We start from the raw sequence: 21,327 nt of genomic DNA, 5'->3' as shown, positions 1-21,327 counted from the left end.
ATCTTGAGGGAAACAGGGTTATTCTTATCTTGTGCACCAAAGAAATTAATTTGTCTGACTGCAATGAGAAATAAAAGTGATTCTCTATCAGTGGGTTTTTTTAATGAATATTGTATACAGTGCAGATGTATAAATCAGAGCATAACTTCAGCTTCACGCTGTTCACTTCACTTTACTTACCATCACTTCCTATTTCACTTTAAGGTCAGTACAAGACTCAAAAAGACACAAGAAAAGACTTACTGAGGAGTACTTCTTAAATCATTAGTTGTTTGTCATTTTAATGGTGTTAGACTTTAGCAAATTTCTGAGGCATAAACTAGTTAGCTTTACAACGTCCAAATACTGTTAGTCTTAGAAGACTGCTCTTTTCAAGCCTGTGCTCTCCACTCAATTTACAAACTGCCCTTATTTCCTTAGGCTGATGATGTAACTGCCTTATTTGCAGTGTCTGGGTCAGGATACAAATACAGTGGGCTCTGTGATGAATTTGCTCTCGGAGGTGGCTGTGTACTAGTCAGTCTTTCAGAATTTCCTGGAGAATTCTCCCTCCACCTTGGACTCGCCTGCTCCTGAGACACTTCCCACACTGATGGGCACGGGGAGGTAAAATTCACGGTGGATCGTGAGAGGTAGTTCTCCTGAAGACCTTCTTCTTGGAGGCACCTGTTTGAAAGCACTTCTTTTTCTTTGGAGTTTCGCCATTTCATCCTTCGATTCTGAAACCAAATTTTCACCTGTTTGCAAGTTAATGAGAGTTTGTTATTCTTTTTTTCAAAACAACACTGATCTAACAAGAATGCTTTTTCCCATTCCATCCCCTTAGTTTCACATTCCTTCCTTATTCATTGCTATAGTAGATCCAGCAAAGATGACTGACATCTGAGAATTTTCCCATCACTGTTTACTACAACTGGGCCAAACACTCTCCTTCAGTTTCACCACCTCAAACAGGTGATTATTTGGCTTAGACTGGATAAGAAAAGACAGCTCAGTGGCTAGGGATAGACAAATTTCCTACAGTGACATCTTTCAGACAGAATTTGATTCTCAGAGTAAATCAGCATCACTGTTAACAAAACTAAGTGATAATACTGGTGATGTGAAGCCTTCTATCTAGAAGAGGTTCTAAAAACTATGACTTCCATTCACAAGCATAGCTAAAACCAGCCTGGCCATACAGCTTCAAAATGCATGTTATGACATACGACACAGTTGTGAAGATGTAATGACATTCTGTCTGCCTTACTACAGTTTTCCAGGAGGTGCCTAGGATCCATGTCCTCTTGACATAAAATTCATCTCTCAAAAAACTTCCAAAGCTCAATCACAAACATTTAAAGGCATTTACGAAATGCTGAGAAAATCTTTGAGAAATACATGTCTAGAAACTGGTTTTACATAAAGAGAAGAAATGGGGCGGGGGGGGGAGGATCAATCAAATTATTGAGTAGCTATATTCAGATATATAACAAAAAAATAAAGAGGCTATGCTTCCCAAGGTTTGAGAATTATTGCCTTAGATAGATGGCAGGTAGTGCTGTTCCTACAGTACAACTGGCCAGAAAATTGAAGAAGTAACCTTCATGGCAACAGGTCTTCCTTTCATGAGGAAAAAAGTAAAAAGTAGAAATATACAGATATCAGCTGGTCTATCATTATCATGGAATTATTTTCCTGTAGTGGTAGTTGTTACCTATTTGTCTTTCTATTGTTTTTACTCCCTTGGACTCTTCTTGAGTATCAAGAACACAGAAGAAAAACTCAAGGAAGTAACTGTGATATTAGGAATTTGACTACATATAGGGAAATTTTTAGGCAGCACACTGGTGAGTACAATTGCACATTTTCACTTAAATGGTTTACCCTGCAGAGATTGCAGCTCTGTTCATCACACTGAGAAGCACCACACCGTGCTGCTTTTTTGGTTTATAGTTTCAGTGCCTGCGATGGTGTCAGAGTCACTCCACTGCAGACCACAAGTTCTAAGCGGAGCCAACTGCAAAGTTGGATCCAATTGTTGAGGGTCTTGTCTAGTTATGAAAACATCCAAGATGAAGATGATGAGAGCTCCCATCACCATTGTCAGGTTTTTCCTGCCCTCCAGACAGCTTATGCCATACAGACCTTAAGCATTTTTGCTCCTCCTGCATGCAAGGAGATAAAATTGTACTGTTGCTTTCTCCCTCTCTTTCTAGCTTTACTCTACAGAGATCTGCATCTACTTCAGCACCTTCAGAATCCCACCTGCCAGCATCTAATGCTATGACACACCTTGGTAAACATGTTTTTCACTTTCTTTCAGGTTTTGTGCTCTTCAAGCAAGGCACTTTTCCGTTGCTTTTGTCTGCAGCTAGGTCGGGGCCCTGAGGTTCCAGGTTGGGCTAGTGCCTGTTGGCACCACTGCTAACAGTTCAGCTACAACATCTTACTGGGGATATTAGTATCTCAGATAAAGTCCTGCAGTAGACACATGCAGACTCATGTGAAGAATCCCATGAAATATTAATTGATAACTAAAATTGGAAGCATTTTATAAGGCCACCCTGCAAAAATATTGCCTTCTAGAGTTCCTCTCTACTTCGAGGATCTCTCGCTGTGCAGTTTGTTTCTGTAGGGATGGCTGCCTGTGTCTTGGGTCAGAATGGTTTCAGAGTGGTGAGGTTGCTTGCACTGTCTCTAGCTGTTTGTCTCCAAGTACAAAGGGTGCTCAGAGGAACGCAGGAGGCCTCTGTGCTCTGCTGTTTTTCTGCCTGGATCACTGCCTATCAGGCAGCGGGATGGAGTAGAGTTCCCTACCCAGAGCTCCTGAAGAGGCTCAGTCAGTCAGCAAAGTAAGAGTTGGAAATGAAACACAGAGGTCATATTTCTCCCACTGTGTATGAAAACAGGGGTGATTAACTTTGAATGTACACTTTCAGGAAATAAACCAGGAACATTCTTTGGTTAAAACTGTCATTGATTTACTGAGGTCTTTGCTCAGTGAAGGAGCTCAGGGCTGCCCCTGCGCTGTTCAGTTTTCCTCCTTCAGAGCCATTTTAAAGATTCTTCCTCAAAAAGACAGTAAGTCACAGATGTTTTTTGTCATTCCTTACCTGAGACTCCTTTAGACCCAGGTTAATGGCCAGTTTCTTCCTGTCTGTTTTACTGATATACTTCTGCTTCTGAAACATTTTCTCCAAAGCTTTCCTCTGGTCTTCGGAAAAGACAGCTCTTCTTAATATACCTCTCCGGGCTTTGGAGCTGGACTCCTGGGTCAGAAGAGGCAGGACACTTTCCTCTCCTAGTGGAAATGGATAAGAGTTTCAAATAATACCTAACACATATCAGAGAAATATTAAATGCTGTTCATTGTAATGCTAGCAGACTACTGTGCCACTTTTGATTTGTTGGTGTTCTAAGTGTGTCGTAATGCTTCAGTCACGTTCATTAAGGACTAAATCCTCACTTGGTTCTAGAGGTGTTGTCAGTGGTCAAAAGTCTCCCCTTGACATGGTAAAAAGTAAATCAGATGAGTTCATAGAGGAACATTAACACAGAGCCCATGCTACTGTAAAATTCAGATACAGGCAAGGAGAAACTTTTCTCCTTTCCTTTGCACATTATCATCACCACGTAAACCACAATAAGTTTTCCTAGGAGTCTGTTTTCTCCTTGTGTAAAATGTAGAACCAGATAAAGGTGGTCTGTAATACTCATTCAAAAAAACTAAATAGGCTTTCTATAGTTCTGTTTACTACTGAAAGGCTTTCAGAGTGAACTATTTCTCAGAAAATCCCTGGCCATTCACTTACTCATTTGGGAAAAGGCAGAGATTTCTTTAGCACGGGATTTGAGGAGTACCTGAACTTACTCCTTTCAGCCTGGTTTCTAATACTTTGACATCTCATAGCAAGTCCTGGGAGGGCAGTTTTCAATTAATCCAATCACATCCCCTTGATGTGTTCTAGAGGGAACCCTAACCTGGAAAACAGCCTCAAACCTGGGGGAAAGAGTTGCAGTTTGAAACCCAAATCCAGATGAATGTCTCACCTTCCCCATACCCCACAGAGCATAAAGCCATAGTGCTTTACCATGCTCCCTCTCCCCGAGAAGGACGTAGTGTATGGGGACCAGTCCTTGGTGGGGCTTGGCATGCCTCCAGCACTCCTGGCTTCCCCACACACTCACCCACGGAGCAGTACCAGAGCTGGGTGTGACAACTGCATGTGGCAGTTGCAAGCAGGCCAGGAAAGAGCTGCCCTTTGATAACTGGTGCCATGGTTATACAGCCACTGACACCTGCAATCTTCCTGCAAGAGGGCAGACACAATGACAGCTTTGGTGTGCTCTGCAAGTTGGACTCTACACGTGCAACATGTCCTCCTGTTGTCCTCCTTCCCACAACCACAGGCCAAGATTCCATCCCAGTTTACAGTTACAGTAGCCACAAAGGTGTGCTGCTGTTTGGTTTCTGTCAAGGATCCTTTTCACAGCATGTCACAGAATCACAGAACGTCAGGGGGTGGAAGAGACCTCAAAATCCCCACACAAAGTGGATTTCCTAGAAGACTGCACATTCTTTCATGGAAAAGTCCATCTATTCTAGTCAGCTGCAGAAGCGGTGGTGTTGTAAATACATTTGTTCAATAGATACAATTGTCTTGAGCATCCTAATTAAATCCAGGTGCAGCTTTCATAAATTGTTCCTTGGGGCTACACTGCATTTCAACTTCTATATATTATACATATATACCTGGGGGTACATTACCCCTGTATCCTGCTTCCACCTGTGACCAGTAGAGGAAGAACATCAGAAGCTATGCAAGTGTACAATGATCCTTCCCTAAAATATCCTGCCACTATCAAAAATTACTGATTTAGGGACCACTGCATTCTGCTAAACGTGCCTTCCTGCAATTTTTCTATACTTCAAGAACCTAGCTTTATATTTGTCCCCCATAATAGCCTGTGACAAGAAGTCATTATTATGATTTAAAACATTGCAGTATAAATAAATCTAAATTCATAGAGACATATTCCCATTTTCAAAATTATAACTGAGACCAGATACAAAAATCATAACCTACTGGTTATTATCCTGATATTTATGACATAGTGAGACAGTCAGACTCCATTCAAACCAAAATAAACTATCTGCAGAACAAAAGTCAAAATGCCACAATGGAGGTTTCTGCAAAGGGCAAGCCAGGTTCATATTTCTCTGAGAAGTGCAGAGCCCCCTCACGACTCCCACCCCAAGCTCCCATCCTGCCCACGAAGCAAACACGGGACCTTCTTCCTCAACAATGTTTTTTCTCCTTCTTGCTCAAATTTGGTGAATGCAAGTACCTTTCTGCAGGTAGCCCCTGAGCAGTTTCTGACAAATCACCAGCCATTCTCAAGTTTACTGGAAGGTACAATCTGACAGCAGAATTGCTGGTACCTTCTCTTATCCCCAATGTGTGATGAGAAACACCAGTGAAGGAAGAGGCATAACAGGGCTGGTCCTTGCTTCCTGGCCTCCATCCCACAATGGAGTTGTCAGATGAGGACAGAGGATGCCAGATTATGTGACCCCTTAAAATCTGTCTTGCCTGACTGGCTGTTAGCAGTCAATCAGCAAAGAAACAAACCTCCGGCTGGAGCCCCAAGGCATCAATTAATTCCCTATACAGGTGATATCTAGTGTACAACTTAACACCTGTGTTAGACTAACACGCTCTAATGCATAATATATAACCACTTTTAAAAGATTACCAAAATTTAATGGTGAGCAGAATACTCACAAACATTAGCAAACAGCCACTGAGTCAAAAAACATGAAGCTTGTGTTTGGGATAATGAATACTCACCCCTAAGTGATCAGCCTTGGTAATTTTTTTAGGAATACTCCACATTCTGAAGGGCATTCTAACTGTTTGCACAAAAACCTAAATTTCAGTGTGTGGATTAAAGGATTTTTCAGTAGGCCAGGATAGGTGCAGCCGTTTGTACGTTACAACTCTACCAAACTGAAACAGGTCAGTTTGCAGCCTGTTGCTCTGACATGCATGAAAAGGTTTCGTGCTCTGCTGACATAAATGTGAACCTGTTGCCAACTATTCCCTGTGGTGTTGGTTTGATTTTTGGTTTGCTTTGGTGGTTAAGTCTTTCCTTTGTATCCTAATATATAGTGATAAATGTCCTCTTAATCTGTGGAACAATCTTCATTTGCCTTCATGGCAGAGACCACCTTGAAGGAGCAAGTAAAAGCTTTAGTCATGGTTTCCATTTTTTCATTTGAATTCAATACATTCTAGTTAAATGGACAATTAATAGGTCACTTCCAAAATAGTAGTGTATCAGTCCTGGTTAATAAACAATCCCCGCAGTTGATAATGGGCCTATGTATTCAGCAAGTCCCTGTATACACTCAGCTCATCCACTAAATCCCTTTTCAGGTAGACAGGGTTATATGGGAAGATGAGCTAGAATGAGTCTATAAAAGTCAGTTTCATTCACTGCTTTATTTTTCAGTCAAGTGCTTTAAATGGTGTCCAGAAAATCTCTTGGAATGTGAGACAGCAGAAAAGACTGGCACATAGAGTATTGCTTTATGGCCATACAAAAGGGCAACTGACCCTTGCCCAGGCCTTTTCAATGCGAAATGGTTCCTAAAGTTCATCTGCACAGTGAAAAATTGTGGTGAGGTCGCGTGTGGATGAGTAAAGTGAAAGTGGTGATTGGTCATGGTGCTGTCAGCCATTGTGGGAGAGCCGGGGCCATGTAAAACGCTCTGTGGGAAAGTGTCAGCCCCCTAAAGAGGTGCTCAGAAACTTGCAGCTCATTAAACTGCCAGCATTTGCTGCCTCACTTGTCAAGAATCATTCAACTTAGCAACTGCCCTTCTGAAACATTCATAAAATGCATGCACGTAGTCAGGAAGGGATTTAATATAGCTGTGATAAAAAAGTATATGCTACAGCACGCGTAAGATCCAGTTTCCACCCAGATCTGCAAGGCTATTTGTGCTTTTTCTCCAGTTCAGAGGAGTAGGAAATGCCTCTTCTGTTTGCATTCCTGAGACGTAAGTACACAGAATCACAAATATCCATTCCTACACCATAGTATGCAAACCTCACAATCAAGGTTAAATTTAGATTTGGATCAAATGGAAGTCTCTGCCAGGTCTTCATCCTGAATGTGTAGTGTGTACACGGGCCAAACCTCTCTTCAGCTTAGTTCTTTGGGTTTTCTTTTTCATTATAATTAAAAGAGAAAAACTAATTAAACATGTGCATGCATTTTACTGCTACAAGAATGACTGTTTTATTTAAACAATGCTAGGGCTTTCTGAACCATAATTTATCCCTAACAGACATTAAAATGCAGCATCCATTTTAAGATCTTTCAGCTCTTTTCCTATTTGTAAATGTTTATTGAGACAGATTTTTAAAGGCGTTACTGATTTTAAAGAATCTTTTCTAGCAAACTGAAAACAAGGAGCTTTCCTAGGTTAGCTCTGTCTGGGTGTCTCAATGCCATTAGAAACCTCTCACAATTGCTCGGTGTACTTAAGTTTGATAAATCTTTGGAAACCCCCTGAATAGGATTGCTGTGATTTTACTAAGGAATTAGCTGCTGCCATTGCATCACCAATTAGTTTTCCAGAACACATTAAATCCTGCTGCTTTGGTTTACAGAATAACTCAAGCATTACTGATGAAGCATAAAAACTTACTTGGAAAAGCAGTGGGGGATGCAGGGTGCTGACAGGACCCACCGCAGCATGCTGAGTAGAATGGAGGGGCTCGGAGAAAAAAGTGTTTGGAAAGAGCTGCAAAGAAAGCACAGAGCTAATTGATTATCCATTCAGCTTAGGTGATATTCCTAACAACAGTCCTCCAGAAAGTCAGTGTGTAAAGTCCTGCCCCACAAGTTCTTGTTCCTTTTTTCAAGATGGTGATATTTTTAGGGCAAACAATGATAAACCAAGTAATTGCTCTTTAATATAGCAAGGTTATTTTACCTTAATGTGTAGCTTCAATATAATGCATGCAAAACTCTCAACATATTTATCATAAGCATGAAACTGCAGATCTGAAATTTACTTCTGCAACTGCTGTCATTATGTTTGGGGGGTTCCCTAAATATTAGAATTGAACATGCTGTTTAAATAATATATCTTTCAAAAAATTAAGAGAATGCATCTGAAAAAGCTGTATGAAATAACTCTAGTAAGCACATCCTAGAAAAACAGCATGTAGAAGTGAATCCTGTCTCTTCTGCTTGTACTCCAATGGTGCTGTTAGCACCCAAAGCAATAAGGACTTAAAAAAGTAAGAAGCCTTTATGAATAAATTCTATAAAATACAATTAAATGATCCCGCTGAGCTCTACAGGCACAAACTACTGGGCCCAATTCTGCTACCCTAATGGTAAACTCGCTCTGGCTGGGGAAGTGCTCTAAATTTAAATATACCACTGCCCAAAGAGGGTTCTGCTTCATGCAATAAAACCCCAGCAAAATCACCTCATAAAATTAGGTAATATTTGGTAAAATTTGTGCAGATTTTTTTTAACCAATGCATCAAAAGTCTCTATTATGTCTACAAAGTGCTTAAAATCTTAGAAAGGTTTTCATTATCTATTAAATCCTTATTTTTTTCATAAAGCTCATGGGCTTTTTCCATTAATCTTAATTACCTTTTCATTTCTGCTCATACTAGTCAACTACAAAGCTTGGAAAAATTTTGAAAATAGATACATGGTGCTTGCTAGAACTGTACACTTCTAAAATGTGATCAATATAAAATATTTATGTCACTTTCCTTTTTTGGTTTAGGTAGAAAATAAATAGCTCTATACCCTGTAGAGTATTTTGTCCAAATCCCTAAAAATAACCCAATTAGTTGGAACAAAAAATTAACTGCATACTTAGATTAAAAAAAAATCAATAATCATGAAGAAAGACAAATAGATAAATAGAAAAATGTATCTATGGCACACTGTTTTTCAAGGTTTTTCAACTGAATTATAAAAAAAAAAACACTCAAAATTAGGTTTCTGAGTACATTCTAGAGAATCATAATGAGATTTCTGACCATCAGATCTGTTAATCTTCCGAAGTAACAAACTAATGCTAGAGAAGCCTATTTTCATTCTAAATTCATATAACTTAGTTGGAAAGTTATATAACATATATAACATACCCCTATTTTCATTCCAAATTCATATAACTTAGTTGGAAATTTCTTTAAATGTAATTACAAATTTTTAAGTATTTTACTACAACTTTTCATCAACACTTTGCTGTTTCTAATGAAATATACTCCAGGAGGAACTAATTGCCCATATTTGAGGTGGAGTAATTTATAACACGCATTAAGATTCTAAAGCTTCTCTTCCACACGTGACCAAACATGGAACTGTGTCCCAAGGAGCCTGAAGGAGTCAAGAACACGCAGCCAAACGTTACCAATCTTACACATTCAATGCAACTGGTGGAGTGCATGAATCAGAAAGGATTTGACAAAGTGAAGCCGTACAGGAGATGCAGAAGGAAAAGACCTGCCAGACAGACATCCTCCTTAACATGAGAACTTGTTCTCTGCAGTTATCTCTGTTACCTCTGCAGTTCCCAAACTCCCGAGTGAAGAGCTTTACCTCCCTTCCTTGGGAGCCACATTCTTTGTGCCATTACCAAGTTTCCCTTGCAGTCAGGTAAAATTTTCCACTTCTAAAAATACAACAGCATACTGTGTGATTTTTGTCAGACATGTGCCATTATAGTTTCTTAACTCTCTCCAGTCCCTTTTTTGAGAATGTGGTGCTTATAATAACGTGTCACAGCCAGGACATACCTGGATAAATCAGAATTGATTAAGTTGATTAAGTTACAGCTTCAGATACCATGCTCCTGCAAATAAAAGTAGAGGAATAGGAAAGGATGTTTTCTCCATTCACCGTACCTCTCAACAAGCAAGCTGCAAGCATAACTGTCAGGAGATGGATCAGGGTCAAAACTTGAGACATTTTGCTTAAAAAAACTCCAAACAAACCATCTATTTCCACAGATTTTGCTGGCACTGATTTAATGCACCAGCACAACACCGTGATGCAAACAATACAGATCTTGGCTCTACTTCTGCTCAAGTCGATGGAAATCATGCTTCTGCCTTTCTTGGGCATTTTACTTAATTTCCTCAACGAACTGCTGTCTCTTCTGCCTGCATGGCATGTATCCTTTTAAGGAAGAACACTTGCTTAAGAAGTAAGGTACAGGTTATACCCTCATATAACTCTGAACCGAGTGGTTCCTGAGACCATTTCTCAAGACTGATTTATTCCAGATCCCGTGGAATAAACAATGGCATTACATCCCCCTAAGCCTATAGCCAACATGTATTTCTAGTTCATAAACTTCTTACACAGGTTCCAACTCCACCGAAGCACGAGTGAATTCTACATCAAAGTATATCAAACCACATCCACAGGTCATGTCTGCTGAAGCCGCTGCACTCAAACCAACATGTAGCAGTTACACAGAGTCACACCAGTAAAAAAACCTGACATAATACAGGGATACTCGACTCCACCTTGGGAGCTGTATGCAGAGAAAAATGTTAATGCTTCAACCTACCCCATCCAAGTGTGGTTTTCATCCTTGATAGAAACAACAGAGAACATTCGTCGCATTAAACGGCTTCTACTGTCTGCATGAAACTGCATTAACAGAATGGAAATTGTATCTAATGTGTATGTATTTCACACTGATACCATGACTGTACCTGCAGGAATGACACAATACCCATCAGTCAAATATACAGAAAGAGAAAGAACTGCCTATGCTTTTATTTTCTGTTTAAATCCATCACGGCCACTTCACCAACGCTTGTTGGTCAAACGATCTGAAGCAAACACTGTTTGCTGTTCACGTAGGGCTGAAAATTACTGAAGCATCAGGATATTAGATCTGTATTTACTGGCCAGAATAAAGTACACAGTAACCAAAAGGTAGCTGTCGCTTCCAGCCAGGTGGAGTACACATTAACCACCTAATAATTAGTCTTCAAGAGAATTTCTTTCTGTTTTGCATTCCCATCTCATAAAAACTGAGACTGTGTGGAACAAGAAGTGTTTCACAAGAGTCACAGTTTACAGGCTGAGCTTCACAGATGAATGAAAAATCAGTTTGGTGTTAAGTGCCTTTTGGCACTCAAAAAAATTGTATTATATGTTTTAAAAGAAAATCTATCTGGTCAAAATGATGAAATACCCAAAATAAAATAAATAATTTGTTTTTATTTTTTCACAACAGATTAATTCTTTGTGCATGCAGCAACAGTGTCAAATCTGAGTAATAATGCTCATTTACATTCAGCTTTGAGAATAAAAAGTATGTAACAGACAATAAACCGACACTGAATATGCAAATGGACCTCAAGCTTCTCTAGTGCAAAAACTCAGATTAGTTCAGATACTGGTATTTTTAAATATACTGCCAGCTCTGAAGACACTCTAAATTCAAAAGCCCTCCCCATACTGAAAAGTCATGCTGACAGTGGGACCAGAAGTTTTCCTTCCACCTATCCACCATGTAGAGAAGAAGGATCCTAAGTACGATTCTGTTCAAATGGGTATCTAATTTGAAAATGGCTTATTGTTAAGGACACCATTTGCTTTTTCTAATCCTAGCATTGTGAAATGACTCAGGAAATAGTGTAAGCCATTAGGCAGCAGAAAAGGGGACAGGAGTGAAGGAAAAATGGCTATTGAGAAAAAGTGAACTGATGGCAAATGTCTGGTATTGCCCATACAGGCCTCCTGCACTACACAAGTTGTTAAGTTTGTTGTATCTTTTAAAAGCTAACTGATAAAAACATGGTATAAACCTGTGATACTGAAACACCTCTAAAGAAAGATTCAGAAAGCTGCTTAGAGCCAGCTGACAAGAAGCAGTAAGCACAGGAACACACAAACCTGATGCTTTTCATTCTCCAAGCAGGACTAAACCCAAATGAACTGCTTTCCACAGTGATACCCAGGTTCCAGCCCCAGCAAGCAAATTAAAAGCATTATCAGTAAAATGATCCCATTTCATTTGAGATCCTTGGATGATTTGTGCCCATGAAGCGGGCACAGGTAAACTGCAATTTGCTACCTCCATCGGTTCTTGGCACTGATTGAAGCAGACTTTTGCAAAGCTGTAGGGAAGTTTCACATCATGAAGGGACCCCTGCACACAGTTCAGCAGCAGCTCTTCCAGGTTAGTGGTCCGGCTGAGCCACATGGCACCATTTCTGCTCCTGAACCACAAGCCCCGGGCCCCACAGTGAACCGTGGCTCTGTCCTCAGCAGTCACTGTGTTGAGTGCAACATTCCAGCCCCAGCTGTGGACCCCCAAAGCATTTCAGCCAGCTGAAGGGGAGCCCCTGGCCATGAAAGGGAAGCAAAAGATGCTGCCCCATCCTACCAAAGGCAGTCACCACCACATGGACTCAGAATACCTACTGCAAGAGCCTGTGGTGCAGCATCCCTCAGAGCTGGCTTTCCTGCACTCTCAGGGTCACTGTCCATTCACTTCCATTGCATTCCCGTACAACACGGCCGCATGAACACTCCAAGGCAGGCAAGCCTTGGTAGAGCAGCATAGTCAGATCAGTTTTTAGATACTGCCAAACATTCATAGAAAGAATTTTGAAGTTCTATACATGTTTTAATCCTACACAAAAGGCTAATGCAAGAAATGAGCTTGTGTCTTTATACTGGGTCTCAGGGGAGCTTTCAAAAATCAGCAGAGTAGTCACACCAAAAAGGGCTTGAAATGTGCTGACAGCATGATGGCTGCTTCCTTACATCTATAGCAATGTAGTGGCTGACAGAGTCACGCTGCAGATTAGCTGAGATCACATGAATCTCAATTTTCAGAGGCATCATTCACATGCCTTATTACTGGGACATGATTTGCTGTACATGTACCACTGTTTTTTCCTCTGCCTGAGGAAACACAGGTGCCTCAGGCTGGTGACAACGCATGGTCAGATTGCACCTCTGTGACAACCCAAAGCAACAACCAAACCCCACACCATTTACCAAAGACTCCACAGATCTCCTGATGTCAGCACAAAACGTGGCTTCCACCCTCTCTGTGCCCTGTAAGCAGCCTTGCTATTACGAAGAAAGATGGGATCTGGAAAACTTTGGGTCTACCAGCTTTGTTCTTGAAGGAGACGCCCATGTGTTAGCAGCATGCCCCAGCACTTCCTGCTTACCAGTTCTTGTCATCAGGGGCATTACTGTCACTTCTCTGTCTAGAAGTTCAGTGTTGTCATCTAAGCTCCTTGTCTGGGCCTCCTGTACAGTTAATGAGAAGAGGTAAGTAGCTCTATATAATGATTCATCACCTTAACACAGACATCTAAGAAGATAAGCTGTGTCATCCTCTGGAGGAGTTTCTATTGAATATGGATCAGACAAGGTATTTAGACAACTAGATTAGACAAGACACCTATTTTTTATTAAACAGTTGAATTACTTTGACATTCTTCTTATCCTTCGTAGGTAATGTTAAAAGAATACAATCCTCTGTACAGCCACAAAGACTCTGTAAAAACCTGTAAAATTCAGCCACAAAGGCACTAAAGTTACTTTATTTGATTTTAAACATATTACAATTTATGCAGAAATCATTTCCTTAAGCAAGGCAAAATTAGGGTCATATGTCTCAAGAGGACAATTCAGTGTTGTTTCACAGTCACAGCCCTAACTTGAAATCTTACCATAAGTTAAAATGCACCATTTATTGCAGCGGTGTGCACTGATCAGCAAAAATTTCCTACCTGGACTGATCTTTACTGGTTGCAGTATTGCTAGCTCCAACCAGACAGAAGTTTCAAGATCAGCTAACCATTATTAGAAAGAAAAAAATCCAAAACCCAAACAGCAGATTTTTTTTTTAAAGTAAATGAGGTTTTTAGTCTTCTTTGCATTTGTTCAAGGAAGTGCTTTTTCAAGTCAAAATCTGAGATAGTCACAAGATTCCAGGGGTGGGGACTTCAACACCACCAAATTTTCCAAGATTCATGCAGACGTGGTAAAATCCTCAACATACATAGAAAACACCAACAGAATTATGGGGTATAACTTCAAGAAAAAAAGGCAGCCTCTCAAAGGAAATTTTCATGAGATATTCAGCATGAAACAAAGCCCACATGATGACTCACCTCAGAGAAACACAGCCCAAGTTACTGAAAATATTTAGGTGCCTAACTATATGGATCAGGGTCTACACATCTCACATTTGAAACAGCCTTCTACTGCTCTATATACCTGCACTTGTTTTAATCTTGAAACAAACAAACAAACCCTTCAAAATTCTGCAATGGGTCATGACTGACCACAAAAGTACCACTTAGCAAAATTAGACCAAGAGTTATTTTACAGAGCTGCATTATGCAAGAATGCATAACACCTTTGGTGGGCAATGGAAGCAGAGAACCTGCCTTCCAAAATTCAGGGGGGCTTGTAATTAAAAAAAATAATAAACCACGGTTACTATGAAACCTGAAATCTGCATTCAAGTAGAGAACTTGTGGGATGACATTAATCCTTAACCACATTCACGTGTCTTCTACAGACATGGAGAATATACTACAAGATTTCAGAAGACCAGACCATTCTGGAACACAAAATATATTTTATGTAAGTTAATTCACTATAAGTGATTCCACAGTTTCCCCCTGGTAAATCACTTTTCTACAGAACCCCACCACCCGACTTCATAGGGCAGCTTTGAGATCTTCTGGCAGTGGTTAAACTTCACCAAGGACTAAATTTGGGATCCTCTTCCTTTCTCAGACACAGGACAGCTGGAGTTGCCAGAGACAAGAGCACTGCCCAGCCAATGCTCATATGTCCTGCTGAGCCCGGACTGCCAGACTGGTGGCAGGGTTGGAGCGTAGCTGGCATTAGTCTGGCTCTGGCAACCTTACAATGAGAACAAGTATTTGTCCTTTAAAAGCCATTCTGCAGCCACTCTTTTCTGGTATGCTAGGCACCCCAAAACGATTCTATTAAACGGCTCACAAAGTTAACTGGAAGCAGGAAAAGATGCTGCACTCAGCCTTTGATTTCTGATACTTACAGGAACTTCTCTGTCTCCAAAGACAACCTTAAAACAATGAAGGTGTCTCAGCGCTCCTGGCAATGAGGGCATGAGAAAAGATGCCAGCTAGATCTCCCCACTCTGAAGCAACTATCCCCAAAAGACACCAACACAACAAAAAAAATCCCGAGACTTGTTAGTTAACTTGTTGCCTGAGTGAGGCAACTTTCCAGAGGCTAGAGCAAGCCTAGTGGGAGCTGAGAGAAAACACTTGGCTCTTTCCTGCCTTTTATTTTACTGAAAGTTAATGTTACGTGTCACTGGAGGATACATTCCGGTTGCCAGTTGGTTTGAAATCAATAATTTATACGCATTGCACTAAAATACGCATTGCATTATACACAGGCACTAAAAGAGGATCCAAAATGAAGGGGGGGGAAAAATCACTTCATTGAGTAATTGAAGTATCTCCTGGTTGTCATAAAGAAACAAGAGATTTTACTGAAAACTGTGGAATATTGATTAAAATAGGAATTTTGTAGAATACGATTGCTGCCGTCACCTGAGGGGGGAAAAAAACTGATGCTGGTCCAAAAAGTCAGCCTGCAGAGGAAAGATTGGTCTTATTTCCCTGCAATGCCCCTGGTTTTCTGTATTACCTTAGGCAAGCCATCTCCCTTCTTTTTGCTCCGGCCCCTCCGAAACAGCTCCTCTCTCCCTGGCACACTGTGGTGCTAAATGGATTCAAATGTAAAGAACACAACTGCTACAGAAGGAAAAGCTACATCTGCATCACAAATGGATGGTTAATGTCGTTAAGTCCAATTTATGCTTATGATATACTTGTTCCAGTTGCTTTCTGTTGTATGTACTGTACTTTATTCTGCTCTGGTCTATTCTGAAGCTTTAGGCAAAACCCCATAAGCTCAATTTTTCAGCAAGTTTTGCAACAGAAGTATCTCTACCTGCATTTATTTGTTTCACTGCTCTTTTCAGTTTCCCTTCTGTTAATCTATCAAAATGAAAAGATTAAAGCAGAAAGACAGACTCTTGACACATATGACTATATTCATGGTCATACCACTGCTGACTATATTCAGGCTGTAAAACTGTCATTCTCCTCCAGCACAAATTAGTTTCTGAAAATCACTGCTTTTCTCAAACTAATTTCAAGTAGTAAAATAACCTTGCATTCTCTGACCTGGTTGTCAGCCAATACTTGTGGAAACCAAGTCACGAGGAAAGATGTGTAGTGGACCTCTCCAGAGAATGTCCTACCACAGAGTGCATCTCAGCATCATCCAGATAATTTTCCCATGCCAGAAAGCACTGAAGAAAACTGTCAAGTCTTCTAATTCATCCAGAAGATAATGATAGGACTGAAGCACAAGGAGAGGGACCAAACTGTAGATTGCCAAAGAGAAATTGAGGAGTTCTTCCACACTTAAGGGTATATTAATTGGCTCAAAACTTTTATCTGGAGCCTCCCTCATCCTTTAAGAAGCAATGTGAGTATAAGCTGCATAGCTGTAGTGTTTCACTGGGAAACACTGCTTTACAGCGGTGCAATTTTGAGAGTATAGCCAGGAAGAATACAGTCTGGGCATCCAGTGTTTAAAATCACCAGATTCTGCACTGCTTTACCTAGTCAAGGCTACAGATATACTGGGTACACAAAGTTCTCAGAAAGCAGAAGGCAGCATTACAAAAAGGGAAGAATCAGGCCCACAGGTTAGGAGAAATTCAGTTCAGCTAGACAGAAATACGGTGCTCACCATGCCCCTGGAGCCAGTGAGCCCAGTTCAGTGGTTCATCACCAGCACCAGGGCTTCAAAGCAAGACGCCTGAAAACCTGGTGGAATCCCAACCTGGTACAGACCAGCACACCACTGCAGAAGGCAAGTGATTTCATCATCCAGCTCCTTCCGCTTTTCCTGCTTCAGTTTTATGTAACATGCTACCTGTTTGTACTCTCAAGGCAAAATAAACCAAATTAATTTTTAAAACCTATGACTTGATTACATTTCATTTTTATAAATCAGTGTAACGATGATCTTTTACAGACAACATAAGTATCTTTCAAGCTGCTGATTAGATGATGCATCTTACGGTGAGGTACTTTGAGAGTCCTTTTTCAGTTTTTCATTTAAGATAACTTTGGAGGAGTACTCAAAAGACATATGCAGATAAACGCTTTAAATGGTCAAACCAAACCCCCTTAAATCTTTAAATTATGGGAATGGAAACTTGCTGACAAAACTCTGCTGCTGAGGAGTTACAAAAGGGAAAAGCTACCATGACCAGATGTCACAGATCAAGAGTGCCATCTCACTCGGTCTCCTTCGCAGTCATGGCTAAGAGTTCTCCAGTTTACAGAAAGAACACAGGATTTTCATTCTTTAGCACTTTTATGGAGTGTTAAAAGGTATCCTAAAACAGTGTGTCTTTCTTCATGTCTTTCTTTGACAGGTGCTGTGGATACGTGTTGGGTTTGGAACTGTAAAAAGGTTCATCTTATTCAGTTCAGTCTGTGGTGTGATTTCATATTCCTTTCTTTTCTGACAACTCACCAGAATTTGGGACTACATGACCAATACAGATTATTAATTCAAAAAAAATCTGGTATTTTTCCAATTTTCTTTTCTGTAGCTTTTTTTTTCATATTTAAAATTCCTGGTTTATGCCTAACTAGCTTGCTAGAGCACTTCTAGTGTCTGCATCATCTATAAAACACTTGCTAGTTCCGAAAGATGGAAAAAGCATTTTGCTTTATCACATTCATTAGTCTTACTAAAGACTCAGACCAAGATTTTTCCAAAACACCATGTGATTTGAGGGTTCCAAACAGGATACAGTTTATTGCTGCAAAAACTCACAGAAGTCAGTAAATTTAAAAAATCCTACCTCGTATGAAGTCTTTAGTTAAAATACTAAGGAATACTAAGTTAAAATGATATCCTATCCTGAACCCTAAAATTCTTATTTTAACAAAACTCTCTTTTGCCCTATGACTGCACAAACAAGAAACATAACACTGAGCCTGACCGCCCCAGCCTTGCTCACAAATACAAGTGTCCAGCCTGAACAGTTCCGCCAGCTTACGCATGCACTGGAGAGAAAAGATTCCTTAGAAACCAAAAAACCTGGTTCAACAGGACACTTCTAATCTAATTCTCATTTATGGAAGTTCAGACACCTAGGAGCCCTCATCACTTCAAGACACATGAGTCAGATCAGAATCAGGAGATTGCTATCAGAATACATACATTTTTGTTGTACATCTACATTCCCAGGAGACTTTTTCTGAGAGCATAATGCATGAGGAAACCTGTTTTTCACTGCTCAAATACAAGAGCCTGCTGCTTTTGCCCAAAGGTCCCTCAGAAACCCCTGAGAGCTGAGAGATCAGTAAAGACATGGGATCGGACTCCAAATCACTAGACAGACCTGAAACACTTTGCTAAATTCACAAGTCCTGCTGTAGGCCGATCAAAGAATTAATCCTGGAAAGAAGCACTGGGGGGAAAAAAAAAAAAGAAAAAAAAAAATCGACATTCAGGAACTTTGGCAAAACTTAGAAATAAGTTTACCTACAGCAGTGGGTGCCCCAGCACCCACTATCTCCCTTTTTACGTTGCTCTATACACAGTAATGTAGCATTTTCTCTAGAGCTTTTGTGGATATTGGGGGGGGGGGGAGGGTTCGGGGTGGGTGGGCGACACAACAACTCATATCTAATTCCAGAAAGATTATACTTGTCCTGTCTCCTAGCCTGGCCTATAGCTAGTTTAAATAAACATAGTTAAATAACTGATACTCTTAAGATAACACTCCTGGCAGCTAAGGTGTGGAATATTCAGTGAAGGTTAATGGACCCTTCTCAGACGCTCTCCTGCCTACCTTTAAAGTGCATTATGCTAAAGGATCAAAATCTGGTTTGGATACTGCAGAACAGTTTGTAGGATTTAACTGAAGTTAAATCTTGGGCTTGGAAAGAGCTGTTATTAATTCTAGTTCTCAAACGAGCCTTTTTGTTTCATACCTTAAAGCCTTACTTCAATAAATGCTATTCTGGTTGTCCGGCTCTCATTTTAACTACACTTAAGGCTGCAAGCTCATGTGTAAAAATTCTGTCAACTGGACACAAGCCTGAAATAAGTTGGCACGTTATAACGGAAAGGCAACAACCTTAATATACGTATATAAAATATACATTGGTGAGCCTAACGCCGATTTCATGAATTAAGAATTAACTCTGAATTCAACTTCAAACAAAACTATCGTAAAAACGCTTCTACGCTTTACTCGTGCCCAGACAAAATATATTTATATGAAGCTCGGCACGTTCAAGCAAGGAAAGCCTGCTCTGGGGAGCTGTTTCTTTCCCATTCAACGGCACAACTCACGGCGGGCCTGCTGGCAGCCATCCCCCCCCCGACCCCGACAGCAAAGCCCGCGGCCGGGCCGGGCCGACGGAGAACCGCTCCGACCGGCCCCAGCGACACGACTCCCATCGCCCAGCAGAGCGCTTTCTACTTTTAACACCCGCCCGAATGGCTAATTACAGACCTCGTACGCGGCTGCCCGCGGTAATGCTCTTTTACCATCCCCTCGGGCTGCGAGGCACTCGCGGACCCGAGAGCGCTGCGGCGAAGGGCAGCTAGAAGCACCCGTCGCTACCAGCGCAAGGCTCAGCCGCGGCTCACGACACCCACAGGTGCGCCGGGCCGCGCAATTTAAAGCCGCAGTCCGGCTGCCCTTGCTACCAGCTCCTCGCCCGCGCCTCGGGGGTCCCGTCTCCAGTGGGAGCCTCGCCGGCAGCACCTGGCCGAGGGGAGGGCACACCGGCGGCGCGGCGCCCAGCGGGACACGGCGTGCGGCCGCCACCTCCGGACCCGTCGGAGCGGCCGGCTGGAGGGGAGCGGTCGCGTCTCTCAGTGCCGCCGTCCCGACTGTGCGGAGGTGGAGGGCCGAGCCTTCGCGAAGCCCCTTCTGTCCCGTCTCCCCGGCGGCAGGACGCGGGAAGGGGCCGGCGCTCACCTGTGGCTGCCGGCGGGAAGACGCCGCCTCTCTCCGCCGCTGGAGCCCGCGCTGGCAGGCGGCCGCCGTCCGCCGCGGAGGGGTTAAGCACTTGAAAAGCCCATCTTGTCGGGTAGGGACCCCCTGAGGGGCTGATTTGTTCCGCCGCGGGGCACAGCTTGAGAGGGACAGGGCTGGCGGGGAGGGGACGGAGCTGGGCAGGGCTCGGCGGCGCCCCGGCTCGCAGCAAGTTCTCGATGAGGAAACTTTTGCCCAGGTTGCCGAAGCCCGGCGCCGCCGGCAGGTTGAGGAGAGCCGAGGAGCCCACCAGGTCCCAGTAAAGGGCGCTGGGCAGCATAGCGAGGGCTTTTAGCCCTCCTCGCCCTGCCCGGCCCAGCCCAGCCCGGCCGCCGCGGCCCCTCACTGGGCTGGGACGGGGCGCCGGGCTATGGGGCCGGGCGGGCTTGCGGGGCGCCTCCCCGAGGGCTGAGGGGAACGCAGCGGAGAGCTCAGAGGGGCTCTCCGTGGAGACGCGGCGCGCCTCTTCGCCGGGCTGGAAGGTGTGTCCAAGCGTATTCATTATGTCAGCCGGGGACGGGGAGTGATGGACGCGGCCAACAATGCCGCCTTGCCCGGCAGGCCCCGGGGGAAGGGGGGTAGGGCGGGGAGCTGAGCGGACCCGGCCGCATCGTGGTGCGGAGATGGTTGTCCTGCTTTGCCCGCCCGCCCGCCGCCATGTCGGGAGGCCGGGGGGGGTGATTCCCTCGGGGGTCGCCCCCGGTCTCCCGACATGGCGGCGGGCCCGCGCCTCCCGCGGCGGGGCTGCACCTGTGTGGAGGGGAAGGGAAAGGCCTCCGGCCTCCGTCCCGGCGGGGAGGTGGCTCCGGTGCAGGCCGCGGCGAGATCATGTCGACCTAATGATCCCATGAGGTAATGGGAAGATAACTATTAGCTCAGTCCCTCTGGGCATTTTTATCTGGCCTTTTTTATTTTTTTTTCCCTCTAGTTACCCCCACCACCACACACACGCACTGGATTTTCAACATTTGTCTCAATAAATCTGATTAGGATCAGCACGGTGCCGTTAATCATGTTTTCCTCGAGATGTGGGACAGTGCTTTCTGTAGGCATAAACATCCTTTGGCAAGGGTGGCTCTGTCCATTTCTACTTCTTCGCGTGTATGCATGTTTTACTTGCTTACAAACCATGGAGTGTTGCAAAGATGTGTCACAGGGCCTTG

General features: G+C 42.7%; 1 protein-coding gene across 1 annotated transcript; it reads right to left on the bottom strand.

Moving 5' to 3' along the window:
- Positions 1-416: 416 nt before the first annotated feature.
- DBX2 (developing brain homeobox 2) lies at positions 417-20,653 on the bottom strand (the record flags this gene model as incomplete). Its single annotated transcript, XM_084267375.1, has 4 exons — positions 20,108-20,653; positions 7,703-7,798; positions 3,096-3,283; positions 417-737 (listed from the first exon to the last, which is right to left on the bottom strand). The coding sequence occupies exons 1-4, from the start codon at positions 20,442-20,444 to the stop codon at positions 417-419; spliced, it is 942 nt and encodes a 313-aa protein (XP_084123501.1). The 5' UTR covers positions 20,445-20,653.
- Between the last annotated feature and the right edge of the window lie 674 nt (positions 20,654-21,327).

Source organism: Gallinula chloropus (genome assembly GCF_964237585.1).
Source record: "Gallinula chloropus genome assembly, chromosome: 1".
NCBI lineage: Eukaryota > Metazoa > Chordata > Aves > Gruiformes > Rallidae > Gallinula > Gallinula chloropus.
This window is presented reverse-complemented; position numbering and strand designations above follow the sequence as displayed.